General features: G+C 42.9%; 2 protein-coding genes across 2 annotated transcripts; both read right to left on the bottom strand.

The window, feature by feature from the left end:
• Positions 1–1,483: 1,483 nt before the first annotated feature.
• Positions 1,484–8,737, bottom strand: sh3bp5la (SH3-binding domain protein 5-like, a). The gene is made up of 6 exons (XM_085365973.1): positions 8,073–8,737; positions 7,613–7,675; positions 6,878–7,006; positions 5,012–5,176; positions 2,856–3,029; positions 1,484–2,646 (listed from the first exon to the last, which is right to left on the bottom strand). Exons 1-6 carry the CDS (start codon positions 8,292–8,294, stop codon positions 2,101–2,103), a joined length of 1,299 nt encoding a protein of 432 aa, XP_085222099.1. The 5' UTR covers positions 8,295–8,737; the 3' UTR covers positions 1,484–2,100.
• A 1,456-nt stretch (positions 8,738–10,193) lies between these two features.
• mgat1a (alpha-1,3-mannosyl-glycoprotein 2-beta-N-acetylglucosaminyltransferase a) lies at positions 10,194–14,099 on the bottom strand. Its single transcript, XM_085365974.1, has 3 exons — positions 13,917–14,099; positions 11,688–12,541; positions 10,194–11,528 (listed from the first exon to the last, which is right to left on the bottom strand). Exons 2-3 carry the CDS (start codon positions 12,297–12,299, stop codon positions 10,839–10,841), a joined length of 1,302 nt encoding a protein of 433 aa, XP_085222100.1. The 5' UTR covers positions 12,300–12,541; positions 13,917–14,099; the 3' UTR covers positions 10,194–10,838.
• Positions 14,100–16,337: the final 2,238 nt, after the last annotated feature.

A 16,337-nucleotide genomic window follows, 5' to 3' on the forward strand; every position in this document is an offset into this window, starting at 1 on the left:
TCTGTTAATATGGCTATACAGTAAATGTGCAAGCTGCTCCGTGCCTAAACAGAATCTTACAAAAACGAGACGGCTCTCATTCGGATTGTTTCCGTGTACTGCAGTTACGCATGGCCAAGAGAAGAGATGACAAAAAAATCCATAGAGAAAAAAAGTCCCATACATCCACTATATACAAACGCAAGCCCACCATAAACGACGAAACAGCGATTCACCACACTCCCCTCCTTTTTTTCTCTCCACCTCTACGATCTTGAGCTAATTCACGACGTCATGATGGAGACGCGCCGTGCGTAACAGCCCCCCTCACGCATTTATCGCATCTTTTTTCTTTCCCTCCTTTCCAAGATGAAACATGCCGACGTCTAAAGCCCCACAACAGCAAAAACATAGCACAATCTTAAGAAGCGGCTTTGGATTTATGAGCTTGCAGATTCAGTCCACGTGGATAATTATCTCGACGGCAGGAAGACAAGAGGAGGTGCAGATATGGCGCTGTGGTATTAACGCGGTCTACATTGTTAAGCCTTTCTCTAAAGCTCTTTGAAGCTTAAGTCAACGAGGCAGCAATCAGTCATCCCCACAACACTGGTCATCTATTAAATCAGCCTCTCCCCGTTCTTCCATCTTCTCGCGATCCTGCTTCATATTTATATGTCTGCTGAATAATTGAAGCAAGGCGAGGGAAGAAATTCACAAATTCCCATCCCACTGAATTCAGCATGAAAGAACAGAAGGCCAGGCAGCAGGATCTGCTTTTATTGATTACAGGTGTGACAATCCAATCCGACTAACTCACAAATGCGATTCAGAGGGTGAAAAGTAACTGTTAAGACAGCGGTGAAAAGTGAGGTTTTTCAGATAAACTGACAATAATGAGACTTTAAATATGTCTGCGATACTCAGAACATCTGTACAGCAAAGATTCAACATCTGTACATGTCAGTATTTTCCAGCTTTGTAATAATTACACAAATTTACAAGTCTTTCTTTTCTGACTTCATTGTTTTGCTTCTTTGACAAAGTACAATCATAAAAGAACCAAAAAAAAATCATCATCAGAACTCTTTCAATTCTTGTCAAAAATCAGTCAGGCTGTTAAAAATATTTGAAAATCATAAAACGGGCACTCACTTCATATTTAAATGGTTCCAAACTGAGATTACAACAAACTACTACTCAAGCTAAATTTGTTTGTGTCAAGGCACACCTCAAATTACAACAAGGGCAAAAAATATACACAAATGTAAACAATATCCAAATCATCTGGATCATGACACTCCAGTGTTACAACACCAAGTTAAATAAAACAAATAAGGCTGATTGTGTCAGTGTTTGTTTCAGCAAGCAGCGCTCAAAAACCGAAATGATGGAGTGCATGCTGCCTTAAGACTCATTTCAGGGATTTTCAAAAAACGCATTCTCTCGTGCTAAAACGTCCCAAAAAAAAAAAAAAAAAAAAAAAAGCACAACTTGCAGCATGTTACAGGAAATAAACACATGGAACAAGGATTCAAACATGCTTTCACTCTGCACTGACAAAGAAACGTTTTTTACATTCTTCCCTACTCGCTGAGGAGGTGGGGATCTCAGGGGCCCTGCGACCTTCTACCTTGAAGCAATCGCTGATGAGACTCGACTCGACTGGAGAGGACGCAACAGAGGAGGACGAGGGAGAATGTTTTTACCAGTCTCACCAAGTTAGATCAACGATTAGCCTGGGAAAGCAAAAAATGATGCCTTTTTAAATATGTCTGTTCAAACAAGGCTTTTCATCTTTCTTAGCTGCTCCTTCATGCTCAAGGAACAAATTCTACCCAGAATCCTTCAGAGGAGTAAATATACTGAATACTTGTCCTGCAGGGATGTAAGCTCTGTAGATCCTGTAGTGTTCTAACTAGGCTACACTGTTTACTGTGTTCAGCTTTAGAATAATGTGCATGTGCTTATTTACACCCATCGCTGCAGCTTTCCTTCTTTTTCACTTAATTCCCTGTCTCATACTTTTGTTTGGTACCTTTTTAATGAGGGAAGTTTATCCTAGTGTGGATTGCTGTTTTTATTTTTGCATTGTTTACAGCAGCTGTTTCTATGACAGCCTCACAAACTGAAGCTTCGGTGGTGCTGCTTATAGAACTGTTGCTGGCGCTCTTTGGCGCTCGTTTCCACCAGCTTGTCTCTCTTATTGGTCACTCTGGTTTTTTCTTTCTCCCCTTCATCCCCGGTGATGCTCCCCACGTCGCTGAGATTCCCGAGGTGCTCGATGGAGTCGTATTTCTCGAGGTCAGAAGCAATGGTCTGCAGGCTGAAGACTGAAAGGGAATCCGAGCCGGCTCGCTCCCTCTCCCTCTCATGCTCCTTCTCCTTGTATCTCTCCAGCAGGTCGATGGATGCGTCCACTCCATCCCTTCCAATGGCGCCGCCACAGGCTCCGCCTTCAGACTGAACCTTGATGTCAGATTCTGCTCCGACAGGGGGGCTCCGCCCGACACAGATAGAAGGGCGTCCTCCCCCCTCGCCCGGGTCCCGCCCTCTCTGAGCATGGATCTGCTCGCTGATCTGCTCCAAGTTCCGCAGGGCGATGGAATAGCGGGTCTTCACTTTGGCTACTTGCTGCTCCAGCTGCAGCACTTTGGCCTTGTGCTCCTGGAGTCACACAAAGCAACTTTCATCATCAATTTCAACATTGATTTCATGCCAGTAGGAAAATAACCTCCCAGTAACCTCCAGTAAATCCATAAAATACTGAATATATTATAGAACTTTTGCCAAATCAGCAGATAAAGCTTTCTAAGTGCAGGAAACACTAAACAGAAGGTGTCTAAACAGAGGTCTCACTGGGCTCTTTGTGTTACCTCCAGTATGTGGTTGAACTGGGCCTTGAGCTCAAAGTAAGGTTTGGACTTGATGATGACTCTCTTGAGGGACTTCTGCAGCATCTGCACACGCGCCTCGGCCTCCTGACAGGCGTGCGTGACACGCATGTGCTCCCTCTCACTGCGCAGACGCTCTTCTTCGGCTTCGTTCACCTGCGAGAGACACAGGAGACGGACGGTATTATAACAGTAACAGGAAACGGCATTTCTCTTAATGCAAATATGACTGGTTTTATCATAAACTTTGCCTTGATCTTCATTCCCAACCATTTAGCTCACTGTTCATTCATTAGTTCTTATTTTCTTAAAAAAGTAAAGAACTGAAAAGGCTTCTTGTTTAGTTTGTAAATGCCTGTCCACAGAGTTTCAGGCACACTCTTTATTGTTGTCTTTTCTAAATTTCTGGAAACATTTTAATAGCACAATAAAGCACAATTCAAGACTTTGTACTTTCTGTGTCTGCGCTGCCAAATGAAATGACACTTGATTATTTGTTTAAAAGGCCCTCACACAAACTCTAAGTAGTCAAATACATATTGAACGACTTGGTAGACTTGAGAAAAGGAGAAGAAAAATTAAGAACAAGACAAACGTTGGGCCTTGACATCGGTTACCTACAGGTACTCGGCTGATAACTGTCCACTTAGATTCCCTAGTTAGAGTAACATCGATCATTCACCTCTCTTTCAACATCAGTGGGCCTCCACTAAGCAGCTATTCTGACTCTGACACATTATGGTAGGTGTTTATTGCCAGAGACATTAAAAAAATAAAAAATAAAATTCTGCCACAGCAAAGATGATGGTAGATGAAATTTTTATCTTATTTTACTCGTGATCCCATAAATGCAGTTTTTTTATATCCGAAATTTGAGGTTCAATGTTTTTAAATATTCAGCTATATAATCAGATTTCAAATATTTGCTGACACAGTGGGGTGCCACGTGTCAGGTCTGTCTACTAGTGTAGTTCTCCGACATAAGCCAAAGCATTTGGTGCAAACAAAAGGTGACCTGTGAGGATGAAGATGTAAGTGAATGAAAGTGCCCTAATGGCGGTTCCTCCGGGGGTCACTTAAGCTTGACTCTAAAAGTGAGTCGGTGCCTATAAGCTCCCATGTTAACATGCACAGTTTTACAGGTCAAAGGGTGTATGCAAGGGTGTAGCTGATTTGTGTCTGCTAGGCCTCATTTCAGCTAACTAGAATCACTGAACGGACCTTTTCACCGTGTAGCGCCGTTACTGCGTCTTCTTAAGGAACTATACGTCGTTCTGTGCAGTACAGCCAATCCAAGGAGTTTGTACTTTGGTTTTGCTGAGTGAAAATCAAAACCGGTGGCTGATGCTGCCGTGACTTCGTCCATCTTTTTATTGTGATATAGATAATTTGAGTAAAGTTATGTTTGCAGGACTACAGCAGCCAGGGTAACAGCATTATACTAGCTTTCTATTGGCTACCAAGACACAGAGTGATAACATAATGTGTTTTTAAACAGCTAAAGGCATTCACAGTTTTCACTAAAGTTGGCGAGATTTTCAGAGCACTCATTTTGCTCTCTCTAAAATCTGCAGATGACTGAAACTACTGTAGCAATATCAAACTAGTCCAGCTATCAATATAATATCTAGAAGCCAGATCACACTTAGATCTAAACTGTGCTGTAACTGAAAGGAATAAACAAGTCAAGCATTTACAGAGTTCTGTGACACTCAAGGCCAAGAAAATCATGTCATCCATGCTGCATGTTACAGCTGAGAGGGCACTGAAGTTCACCAGCTGTCTGTATCTTTTCTGTTGAGTCTGGCAATTGTAACCCAGCAACAGTGAGTTTGTGAGTATATCCAAGGCTGCCAAGAATCACTACACTTATCTGCACACTTATTTTTCCACAAACAATGCAGACAGCAGAGCAGCGAGATCACGAAGAAAAATAATGGTGTGCATGTGTGCACGCAAAAAACACCGGAGAGCAAAAACCTAACAAGAATAATCAGACAAAATTCTGACTCTACCCAGATAAACTCAGAGATGACTGAACTCTGCATTGTTTGGTAAAACTATAGCAACCTTGTTGAGGTGACAAATAGAAATGAAAGCATTCTGTTTAGCCACGCATCTTAAAACTGCTCTTCTACCTTGGCGGTAGCGTGGTTGAGCATCTCCTGCCAGGTGGGATCCAGGGTGTTCTTGCCATCAGCCAGCAGGCCCTGCTCGGCCACATAGACCATCTCCCTGGCAGCTGTGTGCATGGAAACGGCTCTCTCGTAGCTCAAAGCTGCCTTCTGAGTCTCCTGCTGTGCCTATGGAGAGCAGACGCACCTTTAACAACCTACAGCAGTGGACTACGACAAGGACACAACACCCCTGTTCTGTTCAATCCAATTACAGTCATCTCTCTGCTGAAATGAGTTTGCATATCATAGTTTTTATATTCAAAACGCTTCTAGGTCAATGCAATTACAGGAAAACAATACTGCCTTTCAGTCTGAATGTGTTAGGTAACTTTTAATGCATGAGACGTTGTTCCCTGCATATCTCGAACATGTGATTTCTATGTGAAGGACTGGGGTCAAATTTTCAGCAAAAATGAAAAGAATGTGACGCTTGTTGTAATTCCCAGGTGCTTTGTCTCAGCGCCTTTCTTCTGCTCCCAGCGTCAAAAACAATCTTAGAAATGGAATTCACTAATCATTAACGTCAATGAAAGACCTGCTTGTCCAAGGTTGTTGGGTTTTTGGGATCAAATCTGAAACTTTTCTCGCTCTCTCTTCTGGCTAATGTTAGATAATGCTAGTGCGCCTGCTAACACAGACAAATGACAGGCTGGACCAGGTTGGCTAGTTCATCTAAGAGATAAGATAAGATAGATCTTTATTGTTACTGTTACAAGAACAATGAAAAACAGTTTGGCATCTCTCCATTAGAAGTATGTAGATTTTTACGTTAAAATTACTTCACAATCAAAGATAAAACACAGATATATACAGCTGTATACAAGTTATATATGCTGTAAGGTGCAATATAAGGAGCAAGTGATCAGTGAAATTTAAACCTCCAGAGCTGATTTGATAACTTGGGTGATCATTTTTCAAATTACTTCATCAGGCAAATTCAAACTGTCATCAATGTTAAAGTTTCTGCAGGTCTGAGTGTAACAGGGTCCACTTGTGCCCAGGTAATGTAAATTTCAATTTTAGACACTGGCCAGTCGCCAATGAGGTTGCAGTTTTACAGTCAGTTCCACCCATCTGTCACATCCAGTTAGAAAAGAAAACAAGATGTCAATGACAAACACGCACAGCTCAAAGTTTCGTAATCATCACAGAGGCCACTGTCCTGTGTGTGCTAACATCAGATCACACAGTACTGAGGTTAGCCAGCAGTAGATGATTTAATGGCACACGGCAAATATTAATAAGTGACATTTATTTTCCACAGTAACAACCAACACGTGGGTGGTTAGCCAGCTAGCTGTAACGTAACTACACAGCACGTAGATGACATCGCGAGCTTCATCACATCCAAGTCAGCGTTGTGTCATTATACACACAGTCATACAGGCACACAGTGAACACACCGGTGTTTCAGTAGATATGCTCGCTGATGTCACCAATGATGGTTTTCTGAGTTAACGCAGATTTACACTTCAGATTTGTAGATTTAACTGGTTTGCAAAATCGCCCAAAACTAGAGCTCGTAAAGGAACAGAACAAGCACCTTGCATCTAAATTGTGTTTAGACCTAGATGCATTTTACACTGGGGATCAGTGCGTTTCTCCAAAAAAACATAAATAAATAATTTAAAAAAGCAAAAAAACATTTGCACTACTCAGAACTTGTGCACGTTCACAAACTGCAGCACCCGATGTTTGTTTTTCCCTCGCCTCGAGCAGAACACCTGATTCTCACTCCTGAATCCAGATGCTGCAGTAAAAACATGCATGTCTGTAACACATCTTCCATTTGGCAGAGAAAACAGATGTAAACCTTGTTGTGTATACCTCTTTGGCAAGGCGCCGAGCTTCATAATATGGTCTCGCTTTTTCAATGCAGCTGCCGAGCTGAGAGCTCTGAGCATTCAGCTTTCGGGCAGACTCTGTGAGGATCTTCCGGTATCCCGATCTGGCATCCTGGACGATCAATGCATGAAAATGACAGGATTAGATTTACCTGTAATGCAGCAACTAATTCGATTTCACACAGGAAGTGGGCAGCCGATTCAGTGAGTGTCAAAAAGCAACACTACATCTTCCATTTTAAGAGCTCACACTTTTCCAGAGTCTGTGCTTTACACATATTGAAAAACAAAATTATCATATTCATTAGCACCTTCGGGGTAGACTAATAAAATATTTAAACACAAACACATTGAGAAGTAATTCCCAGGGTGGCAATAAATGGTTTTTCACATCTATAATGAGTTTGTTTTGTCAACATCAAAGCAATTTTATTTAATCTGACAAGAAAAGCAGGGCAAGTCTTATTAAATTGTCATACATTTCACGCAGACTTGTAACTGATTATATTCACCACCAATTAACCTATCAGTTACTATTCTGGGAAGGTTGGAAAACAGTGGAAAACTGACCAAAGCCCAAACATTTAACAAACACAGGAGGACAGAAGAGAAGCCATTTAAAAATAAAAAAAAGATAATAGGAGATTATTTGATAGTTATATTTTACAATGATTGTAATAACTGAATAGCTTTCTATCTATTACGTATTTACACTTACATCCAACTGCAGTTCTAGCTTGTTGATTTCAGCACTGGCTTCATTGAGATGCTCCAGTTCCTCCTGTGGAAAAACACAGTATATGTATCTCACGTATTTATATTGGGAAAGCATTAGTAGTACTATTTGACTGTAATGGCGATGATTAATAGGTTGGGAGTGTAAGGTGACACACGTCAGAGGTGTGTTACACTGGTGACAGGATAATCACTTCAGATCTGACAGGGATTTGCACAGATTACCGTATTATGAAGACATTATCTTTTAAATGAATAATGAACATGTGCTCATTTGAATACATTACTACCTTTCTGTCACACTAAATCGAAAGTAATCACGGATGTACACACCCAGGTGTAGGTAACAGTAATTTAAAAGCGGCTGATTAATATAATAATAGAGCTGAAGGATGTTTAACGGTCAGCAATAGATTAAACAAAAAGTCCGAATTTTGAGGTACCTGGATTCTGGGGTCCAACTCCTCTTCATACGGACTGTGCAATTGCTCTCCGGGGCTTTTCTGTTTGTCACTCTCTCCTTCCTCGCAGGTGTCTCTGAGCGCCATTTCTTGAGTCTTTCCATCGCATTCCGCGGCTTTGACCTCCTCAATACACTCCCTCCATTCCCCTACGTCCGATTCCCCGGAGCCGGCGGGGCTCTCTCGCAGGTCGCCTGGCTCCATTCCAGGCAACACTTTTGGGTTAGCACCAGCGTTAGCTAAGGAGTCTTCAACAGCAGGCGGGGTTTGTTGACCTAAAAACCCGGTGCTATGAACAACGACCGAAGGTTATTAAGTAGAGGTAAATTAAAAAATTATTCCAGCGGTCAGGAGTGGTGTTGAATTTGCTATCTGCCATATTAAACCACACTGAAACCCACTAAAGCTAGTCTTGCCTGCACCTAGCATGCTAACAGGCTAGCGCCTAAATGAAAGCGTGACGGCTGCTTTTCTGAACAAACCGCTGCCAGGAGATGAGAACTAAAAGGGGGGGCTATCAAAATGTACCCCCCGACACACGCCTCTTTCCCTCCATCCTTTACCGGCTCTTCAGTACTTTAGCTAGGCTAGCTAGCTAGCGGTTTCGGCCTCACATCATCATTACAAATGAGGTAAACAGGCGAATAGAAGCGCTACGCACTTAAAGATTTGAGCCAGGGTGGCCACCGTAGTTGCACTACAGCAGTGAATGCTGTTAATTTTATGGAGGCTATCTGAAGGTTTGCGACAGACAGGTGATCTAAGGGCTCTGGAGTTGAATTCAAATATTTTTTGCCATGCAAAAAAACAAGGTATATAATAAGCTTATTACAGCAAATTGTCTTGTGCAAATAAATTAATTACACGTCGGCACAAGATGATGACTGTTTGTACAAGATATGACTTTGTTAATACAAGATAACAAGACAAAATAAAAAAGATAATTACTGCTCTGCGCTAAGAACATTTCCGTACAAGACAGTAAGTTGGTCATGCAAGACAAGGACTTGCGTGCACACAATAATGACTTGTGAATATAAAAGAACTTCTAGGTACGTACTGTGTGAAAGAGCCAGTCCTCAACTCTATTTTGTTGCTGTGAAATGGGAAATAATTGCAGTAATTTATTGAACATGTGCGAACATAAATAGAAATACAGTGTATACAAAAAACCCGATTTTGTACAGTTCCATTGAGCTTTAAAGTCAGAATTTGGTATGACCACCTTTATGTTTTGTTTTTATTTTTTAACTCTCAGGCCAACTTTTCTCCATCCAGTTTGAAATGGTCCCCAACACCACTGGCTGAAATGCAGCCCCAAGCGGTTTCAAAGAGTTTCACTGCTGTAGCGTTCTCCTGATCTCTTCTTTACATATTGACGGCCAGTTTTAAAGTTTGGTTTCATCGCTCCATCAGACCTGTTGCCACTGATTTTCCGATTTCCGGTTTTTGTGTAATTTGACATTTCAAGCTTTTCTCGCAGTTTCTCTTTCTTAAGAAAGCTTCTTGACAGTCACCTTTCTGCTGAGGCTTCAGTGTCTCTTCTTCGCATCTGTGGTGGGAAAGACTGAAATGGGAGGAGAGAAATCCAGGACGTGCAATTTAGGAAATAGGACGGGAGTTTCTCTTTTCCAGTGTCGGTGTTAAGCTCAGCCCCCAGGGGTCCAGGCCCACCCAGTAAAGTCACCGTGCCACATCGGCTGAAATCTACAGATACACTCTGACTAGAAGTTATTTATATTTTGGTAATGACCTATATCACTGATATTGCAGTGCAAGATCAATTTAATTATCCAGTTAATAGTACTTTAGTGCCTCTGCAAGAATCTTGGTAACCAGGATGACTGAGGGCAACACAGCACTGAGCACATTACCACACGCAGGTTAGACTCTGGGAAGCACCCCTCGTGTCTCAGGAGCCAAAAAGAGGTCATCTATCAGCTTGTGCAGCCTTTTTACAGGATGACTCAATAATACGTTGAAGATATTGTGTACTCAGTTATCCCAGTGTGTGTGTGGCGAGTTCACAGACCCAATTCCACACCTAAAGAAAACCTCTCTCCTGTTTGTTTATTAAACACATGCAACATGAAGTGCGAGTGAAAATATCAAAGTTGTGTATTTTTTTTTTAATCCAGAAATGATCAGACAAACAAGTGTAGTAGTTTGCAGGGTAACGAGCCTGCAAATAGAATCACATTAGAGTATCAAACAGGATCATGTGACAAAAAGTAAGCACAAAGAATAATTTCCATAGAAGGCATTAATGATCGGAATCAAACGACAGATTATACTGCAGTTATTACCTGGCACCAACACTATAAGCAACCACACCACAGATTACATTTCCCTCTTCACAGCAGACAGAAACAGGTCACACAGATTACCCGAGACTGCAAATAATTTAAACAAAAGTGGCAAAGTAGTAATTGCATTGAATGCATTAATGAATGTCATGTGCACACTTAGCATCGTATAAAAATAGATCTCTGGCGAATTACAGCAGATTTGTCTAACACGTAGTTGTGGTGGATCCTACACCGTGTGTATAAATGTTTTGGAAGAATGAAAAAGACCTGAGTAGTATTGGCAAACCCCCACACCAGAAAGGGACATCCATTCTGTATCAGTAAGGACAAACAGCGTCAGCAAAGATCATTTTCTTCTTTGGTCTGGAATGCTTTCCCCCATCACATTGAAGAGATATAAAAGGCTACTGCTCATGGACGTTCTTCATCATCAGCTTCACTAAAGGTCATACTGGGTCCATCCTGGAGGGGGTGCTAAGTAGATCCTCCGTCCTCTGGACATGAAACTGACCACCCCTCTGTACCCTGACCGTGGCACTCCAGACTTAAAGTCATCCATTATTCCCAGATTTTTGGCCATCAATTTGAAACTGTCCTTACTCGAGTACTGAAGGCGGAAGGGCCCGGGTCCTTGTAGCTGGCCCTGCTTCACATCTTCATATTTAACCACAGGAGCACTGTAAACTTCCTTCTCAAAGTTTTCCTTGTATGTCTCCTCCTTCAAGTAACTCAGGTCCAACTTGGTGAAAGGCACAATCTCGGTATTCAGTTTAATGTAACGCAGGTATTTGTCAAAAAACTGACCCAGACTCACACCCTGGCGACCAAAAGTTAAAGTCCGTGAGATTTCTGGGCGTATACAGGCACGGTTGCGGCGCTGCTCTGGCTGGCGCATCCAGTCGTCCCAGAAAGCCTCAGGCCACTTTGGCTCCAGCTCCTCCCACACCTCCCTGAGGAGCATCCACCCCAGGCCGGGAAAGAAGTCTGTCCGATAGAGCAGGTCGGCCTTGCCGGGGTCCACATAGCCTTCCCTCCCATTGTCATTCCAGGCAGACACACACCACAGGCTGGGGTCAGATTTCAGGAAAGGCAGCAAGGCTCGGAAATACTCAAAGAAGTCTGGTGCCACCTAGAGCAAGAGATGAATAATTCAGTTCAACTGTTACATAACCATCGCAACAAGTGAAATAACGAGTTTTGAAAGAAGAAGATTAATTTAAGTTGTAAATAAAGAATGAAAATGAAGGAGAGATCACAAATCATTGGTGTTTAACATGAAAATAATCACCTCCAGGTCGTCCTCCACGATCACCACAGATGAATGACCGAGCGTCTTGAACACTTGGTTTAGCGCCCAGTGGTAATGCCTGGAGATTTTATAGTAACCCTTAAACTTCTTGTGCTCAGGCCTCACTTGGATGTCAGACAAATCCGGCTGCTTCAGATGAGTTACGTTGTTTCCATAAGACCGAATCACCTCAGCGGTCTCGGCATGTCCGCAGTCCTGACTCACTATGATTGGGTGGAGCGCTGCTGAGGGCCGGTGCTGCAGGAGTTTGTCCAAGCAGCGCTTCACGGTGACTCTGTTGCAGGCGATGACAAGGATAGGGATGGCAGGCTGAGGAGCAGCGGTCACCTTTGGCTTGTTGTCTGATGGCTCCCAGAGCAACTGATGATTCTGGATTTGCAATAGGATTTTTTTCTGCATCTCAAGTTCACTTTCGAATGCATTTGCAAATCGAAGCACATCTTCCATCACATTGCTGGGGGGCCCTTTGGGACCTTCTTTCTGATCTCGGCCCTGTGGGGGTCTCCCCCACAGCAGGAGTACCAGTATGGCATTCCATGTGATAAACAGGAACGCGCCACAAAAAATCAGACAGCTTCTCTTACGGATCATGGCCCAGAAACTGAGAGAGAGGGAGGGTGGGAAATTTCAGGAAGACAGAGTCTGAACAGAGAGACAACAGGAATGGGATATGGGAGGGGCAGCCTATGCTTTGTGTCATCACGGGCTCGCTCTGCAGATAGTGAAGTTATAAAGACACAATACAGCATTGGTGAAAGCGCAAGTCGTTAAAATCCGATGAAGAGCAAGATTCATCTTGGAGAAAATCCTCAACATTTAATGTCCTCTTTTATCTGAAATAAGATAAAAGGGAAAATATCAAATAAAATCAAGTCAATATCAAGGTTTCCAACTCTCACAAAACTTTCCCTCTCACATCCTGCCCAAACAAATCTCCCATCAAAGGTTTAAAGCCAATGTTTTAAGATAAAAAAAAAATTGACAGCCCTTTTTAGGTTTAACAGGAGTTTTTGACCATTTTTCAGCAAAAACACTGAACTACACATATCAGAGAATGCAAAACACTGTTTATGTGCTTTATTGTCAGAACAGGAGATGAAGACTTAGTACTGTGTGCGTGGATGTTTATCTTAGTTATCATGACCTCTCGGTATTCAAATTCAGTGGTCTGGAATTTTAATACAGCTAAACAGAAACTGGGGCTTTTCACTATGCAGATTGCAGACATAGGCTGTATTTAGATGGACTCGGCTTCCCGGACTGAAAAGGGCCTTAAACCTAGATTTCTAATGGCCAGCAGGAGGTGACTACTCTTGAGTAAAGACTTACAGTTATAAAGAAATCAATGGGTCAACGACCCTCAGCTCTCTTACTCAGGAAAGAGCTTGCAGATCACTTTATTACTGAATAAAACGTGAATTTAAAGGTATAAAGTCTGGTCGTTACTACGGTTTGAAAGCAGGGCTGCACAGCTTTCGCTCACTGGCACAAGATCGGTCATTCACAAACTGCCTTTAGTTTCTCAGACAGTTTCATTCGTTCACATCTGGTTTCAATACCAAGGCAATGATGCGAAAATGGGAGTCTTCATTACCAGCGTTTGGTGACGTCACAATGGCTACATCCATCTTTTATGTACAGTCATTCACGTGCCATTAAGTACCGCCTGCAATTACACGCAGCATTTGGAGCTTATTGTTTTAAAATAAGCTGCTGACGTTTGATTAGGAATTTTCCGTTTTTAAACACATTGTTATTAAGTCAATAAAAATGAATAAAAAACAACTTCGCAGCCAGCACAGTTTACCTGATAATTACTAACGAATTATTAATGACCCCGCCCCTTAATGCAAAACGGCAGTTTAAGACTATTCAATAGGGCCAGGTCAACCCCGAACGCCCTGCCCCCACACCGCTCCAACTACATCTGAAAGTTCTGTTTCTGCTTTAAATAACCAATAAAGTGAAGGCAGGAAATCAGACAGGAAGTTGACAGTGATGATTCACCAAAATGCCTGTGATCGATTTTCTCTTATCACCTGTGGCTGACTCGACACAGCAGACAAACTGCGGTTTATTAAAACACAAAAACAGCTGGCATCACCGACTTCACCCTCTCCGTCCCTCCCTCACGCTGCTCGTCAGGCGCCTTGTGCTCGTCACAGTAAACACAGTAGTCTGAGGAGGAGAGTTCGAAGCTGCCCTCACCTCACAATGTGCCCGCTCCTTCTTGCTGTGGCCATTTCTTCGGGAAAAGTTCCGCAGAAATGAGGCCAGTGTCTTGCTTCTTCCCCGGCGGCTGGAGCAACTTCACGCCGCCGACTTTCTCCCGTTTCTCGCTGGCTGCAAGAAAAAGAGGAGGAGAAAAGAAGTAACACGACAACTTCCTGGTTTTAGGGCAGACACGGAAGTCCCGCCCCCAGCCGTCACCTTGAGAAATTACGCAACAGTTTGACGCGAGAGCCGCTCTCAGCGGAGCTAATTAGAAACAGCGGCAGCCTTTGAAGTCTTTGTGCACACACACACTGTCTGCTTCCCCTCACCGAGGCTTCCACGCGGACAGCGAACAGCCAGGGAGGCCCGGAAAACTGCTTTTTCATTTAATTTAGCTAATTTATCTTTTTCTGCTTGAGCTGCACAGGAGCGCGCGTAATTTGCATGAGCCACACGGGAAGAGGGGAATGGAGAGAAGAAGAAAACCTTCCCTTCTATTTGCTGTACTTGTAGACAAGCACATAACAAAAGCACACAGGGTACGGCCTATTTACTGCTTTACTGCAGCTTATATTGTTGCATCCAAATTGCACAAAGCTTGCCCACTTACAAAAACAGGCTAGCTCCAAAGGAATAAAGAATTAATCTCATAAAGAGATTGTGAAATTTGCACTACCATCCTAAAATTATGACACATACTCTCAGTGTTGAATATAACACTGAAGAAATTGGATCTATAAAACCTAGAGAAAGCTTATTTCATCTGAAATTCGGTGTCCAAGCCCTGAAAACTTACTGTTACAGTGGGGCAAAAAAGTATTTAGTCAGCCACCGATTGTGCAAGTTCCCCCACTTAAAATGATGACAGAGGTCAGTAATTTGCACCAGAGGTACACTTCAACTGTGAGAGACAGAATGTGAAAGAAAAATCCATGAATCCACATGGTAGGATTTGTAAAGAATTTATTCGTAAATTAGGGTGGAAAATAAGTATTTGGTCACCTCAAACAAGGAAAATCTCTGGCTCTCACAGACCTGTAACGTCTTCTGTAAGAAGCTTTTCTGTCCCCCACTCGTTACCTGTATGAATGGCACCTGTTTGAACTCATCATCTGTATAAAAGACACCTGTCCACAGCCTCAAACAGTCAGACTCCAAACTCCGCCATGGCCAAGACCAAAGAGCTTTCGAAGGACACCAGGAAAAGTATTGTAGACCTGCACCAGACTGGGAAGAGTGAATCTACAATAGGCAAGCAGCTTGGTGTGAAAAAATCAACTGTGGGAGCAATCATCAGAAAATGGAAGACATACAAGACCACTGATAATCTCCCTCGATCTGGGGCTCCACGCAAGATCTCATCCCGTGGGGTCAAAATGATCATGAGAACGGTGAGCAAAGATCCCAGAACCACACGGGGGGACCTGGTGAATGACCTGCAGAGAGCTGGGACCAAAGTAACAAAGGTCACCATCAGTAACATACTACAACGGCAGGGAATCAAATCCCGCAGTGCCAGACGTGTTCCGCTGCTGAAGCCAGTGCATGTCCAGGCCCGTCTGAAGTTTGCCAGAGAGCACATGGATGATACAGCAGAGGATTGGGAGAATGTCATGTGGTCAGATGAAACCGAAGTAGGACTTTTTGGTATAAACTCAACTCGTCGTGTTTGGAGGAAGAAGAATACTGAGTTGCATCCCAAGAACACCATACCTACTGTGAAGCATGGGGGTGGAAACATCATGCTATGGGGCTGTTTTTCTGCCAAGGGGACAGGACGACTGATCCGTGTTAAGGACAGAATGAATGGGGCCATGTATCGTGAGATTTTGAGCCAAAACCTCCTTCCATCAGTGAGAACTTTGAAGATGAAACGAGGCTGGGTCTTCCAACATGACAATGATCCAAAACACACCGCCCGGGCAACAAAGGAGTGGCTCCGTAAGAAGCATTTGAAAGTCCTGGAGTGGCCTAGCCAGTCTCCAGACCTCAACCCCATAGAAAATCTGTGGCGGGAGTTGAAAGTCCGTGTTGCTCGGCGACAGCCCCAAAACATCACTGCTCTCGAGAAGATCTGCATGGAGGAAAGGGCCAAAATACCAGCTACTGTGTGTGCAAACCTGGTAAAGATCTATAGTAAACGTTTGACCTCTGTTATTGCCAACAAAGGTTATGTTACAAAGTATTGAGTTGTATTTTTGTTATTGACCAAATACTTATTTTCCACCCTGATTTAAGAATAAATTCTTTACAAATCCTACCATGTGGATTCATGGATTTTTTATTTTTTTTTTCACATTCTGTCTCTCACAGTTGACGTGTACCTCTGGTGCAAATTACTGACCTCTGTCATCATTTTAAGTGGGGGAACTTGCACAATCGGTGGCTGACTAAATACTTTTTTGCCCCACTGTA

This window comes from Diplotaxodon limnothrissa, linkage group LG11, assembly GCF_057381915.1.
Source record: "Diplotaxodon limnothrissa isolate DT_005_m linkage group LG11, D_limnothrissa_male_GT1.1, whole genome shotgun sequence".
Classification (NCBI taxonomy): Eukaryota; Metazoa; Chordata; class Actinopteri; order Cichliformes; family Cichlidae; genus Diplotaxodon; species Diplotaxodon limnothrissa.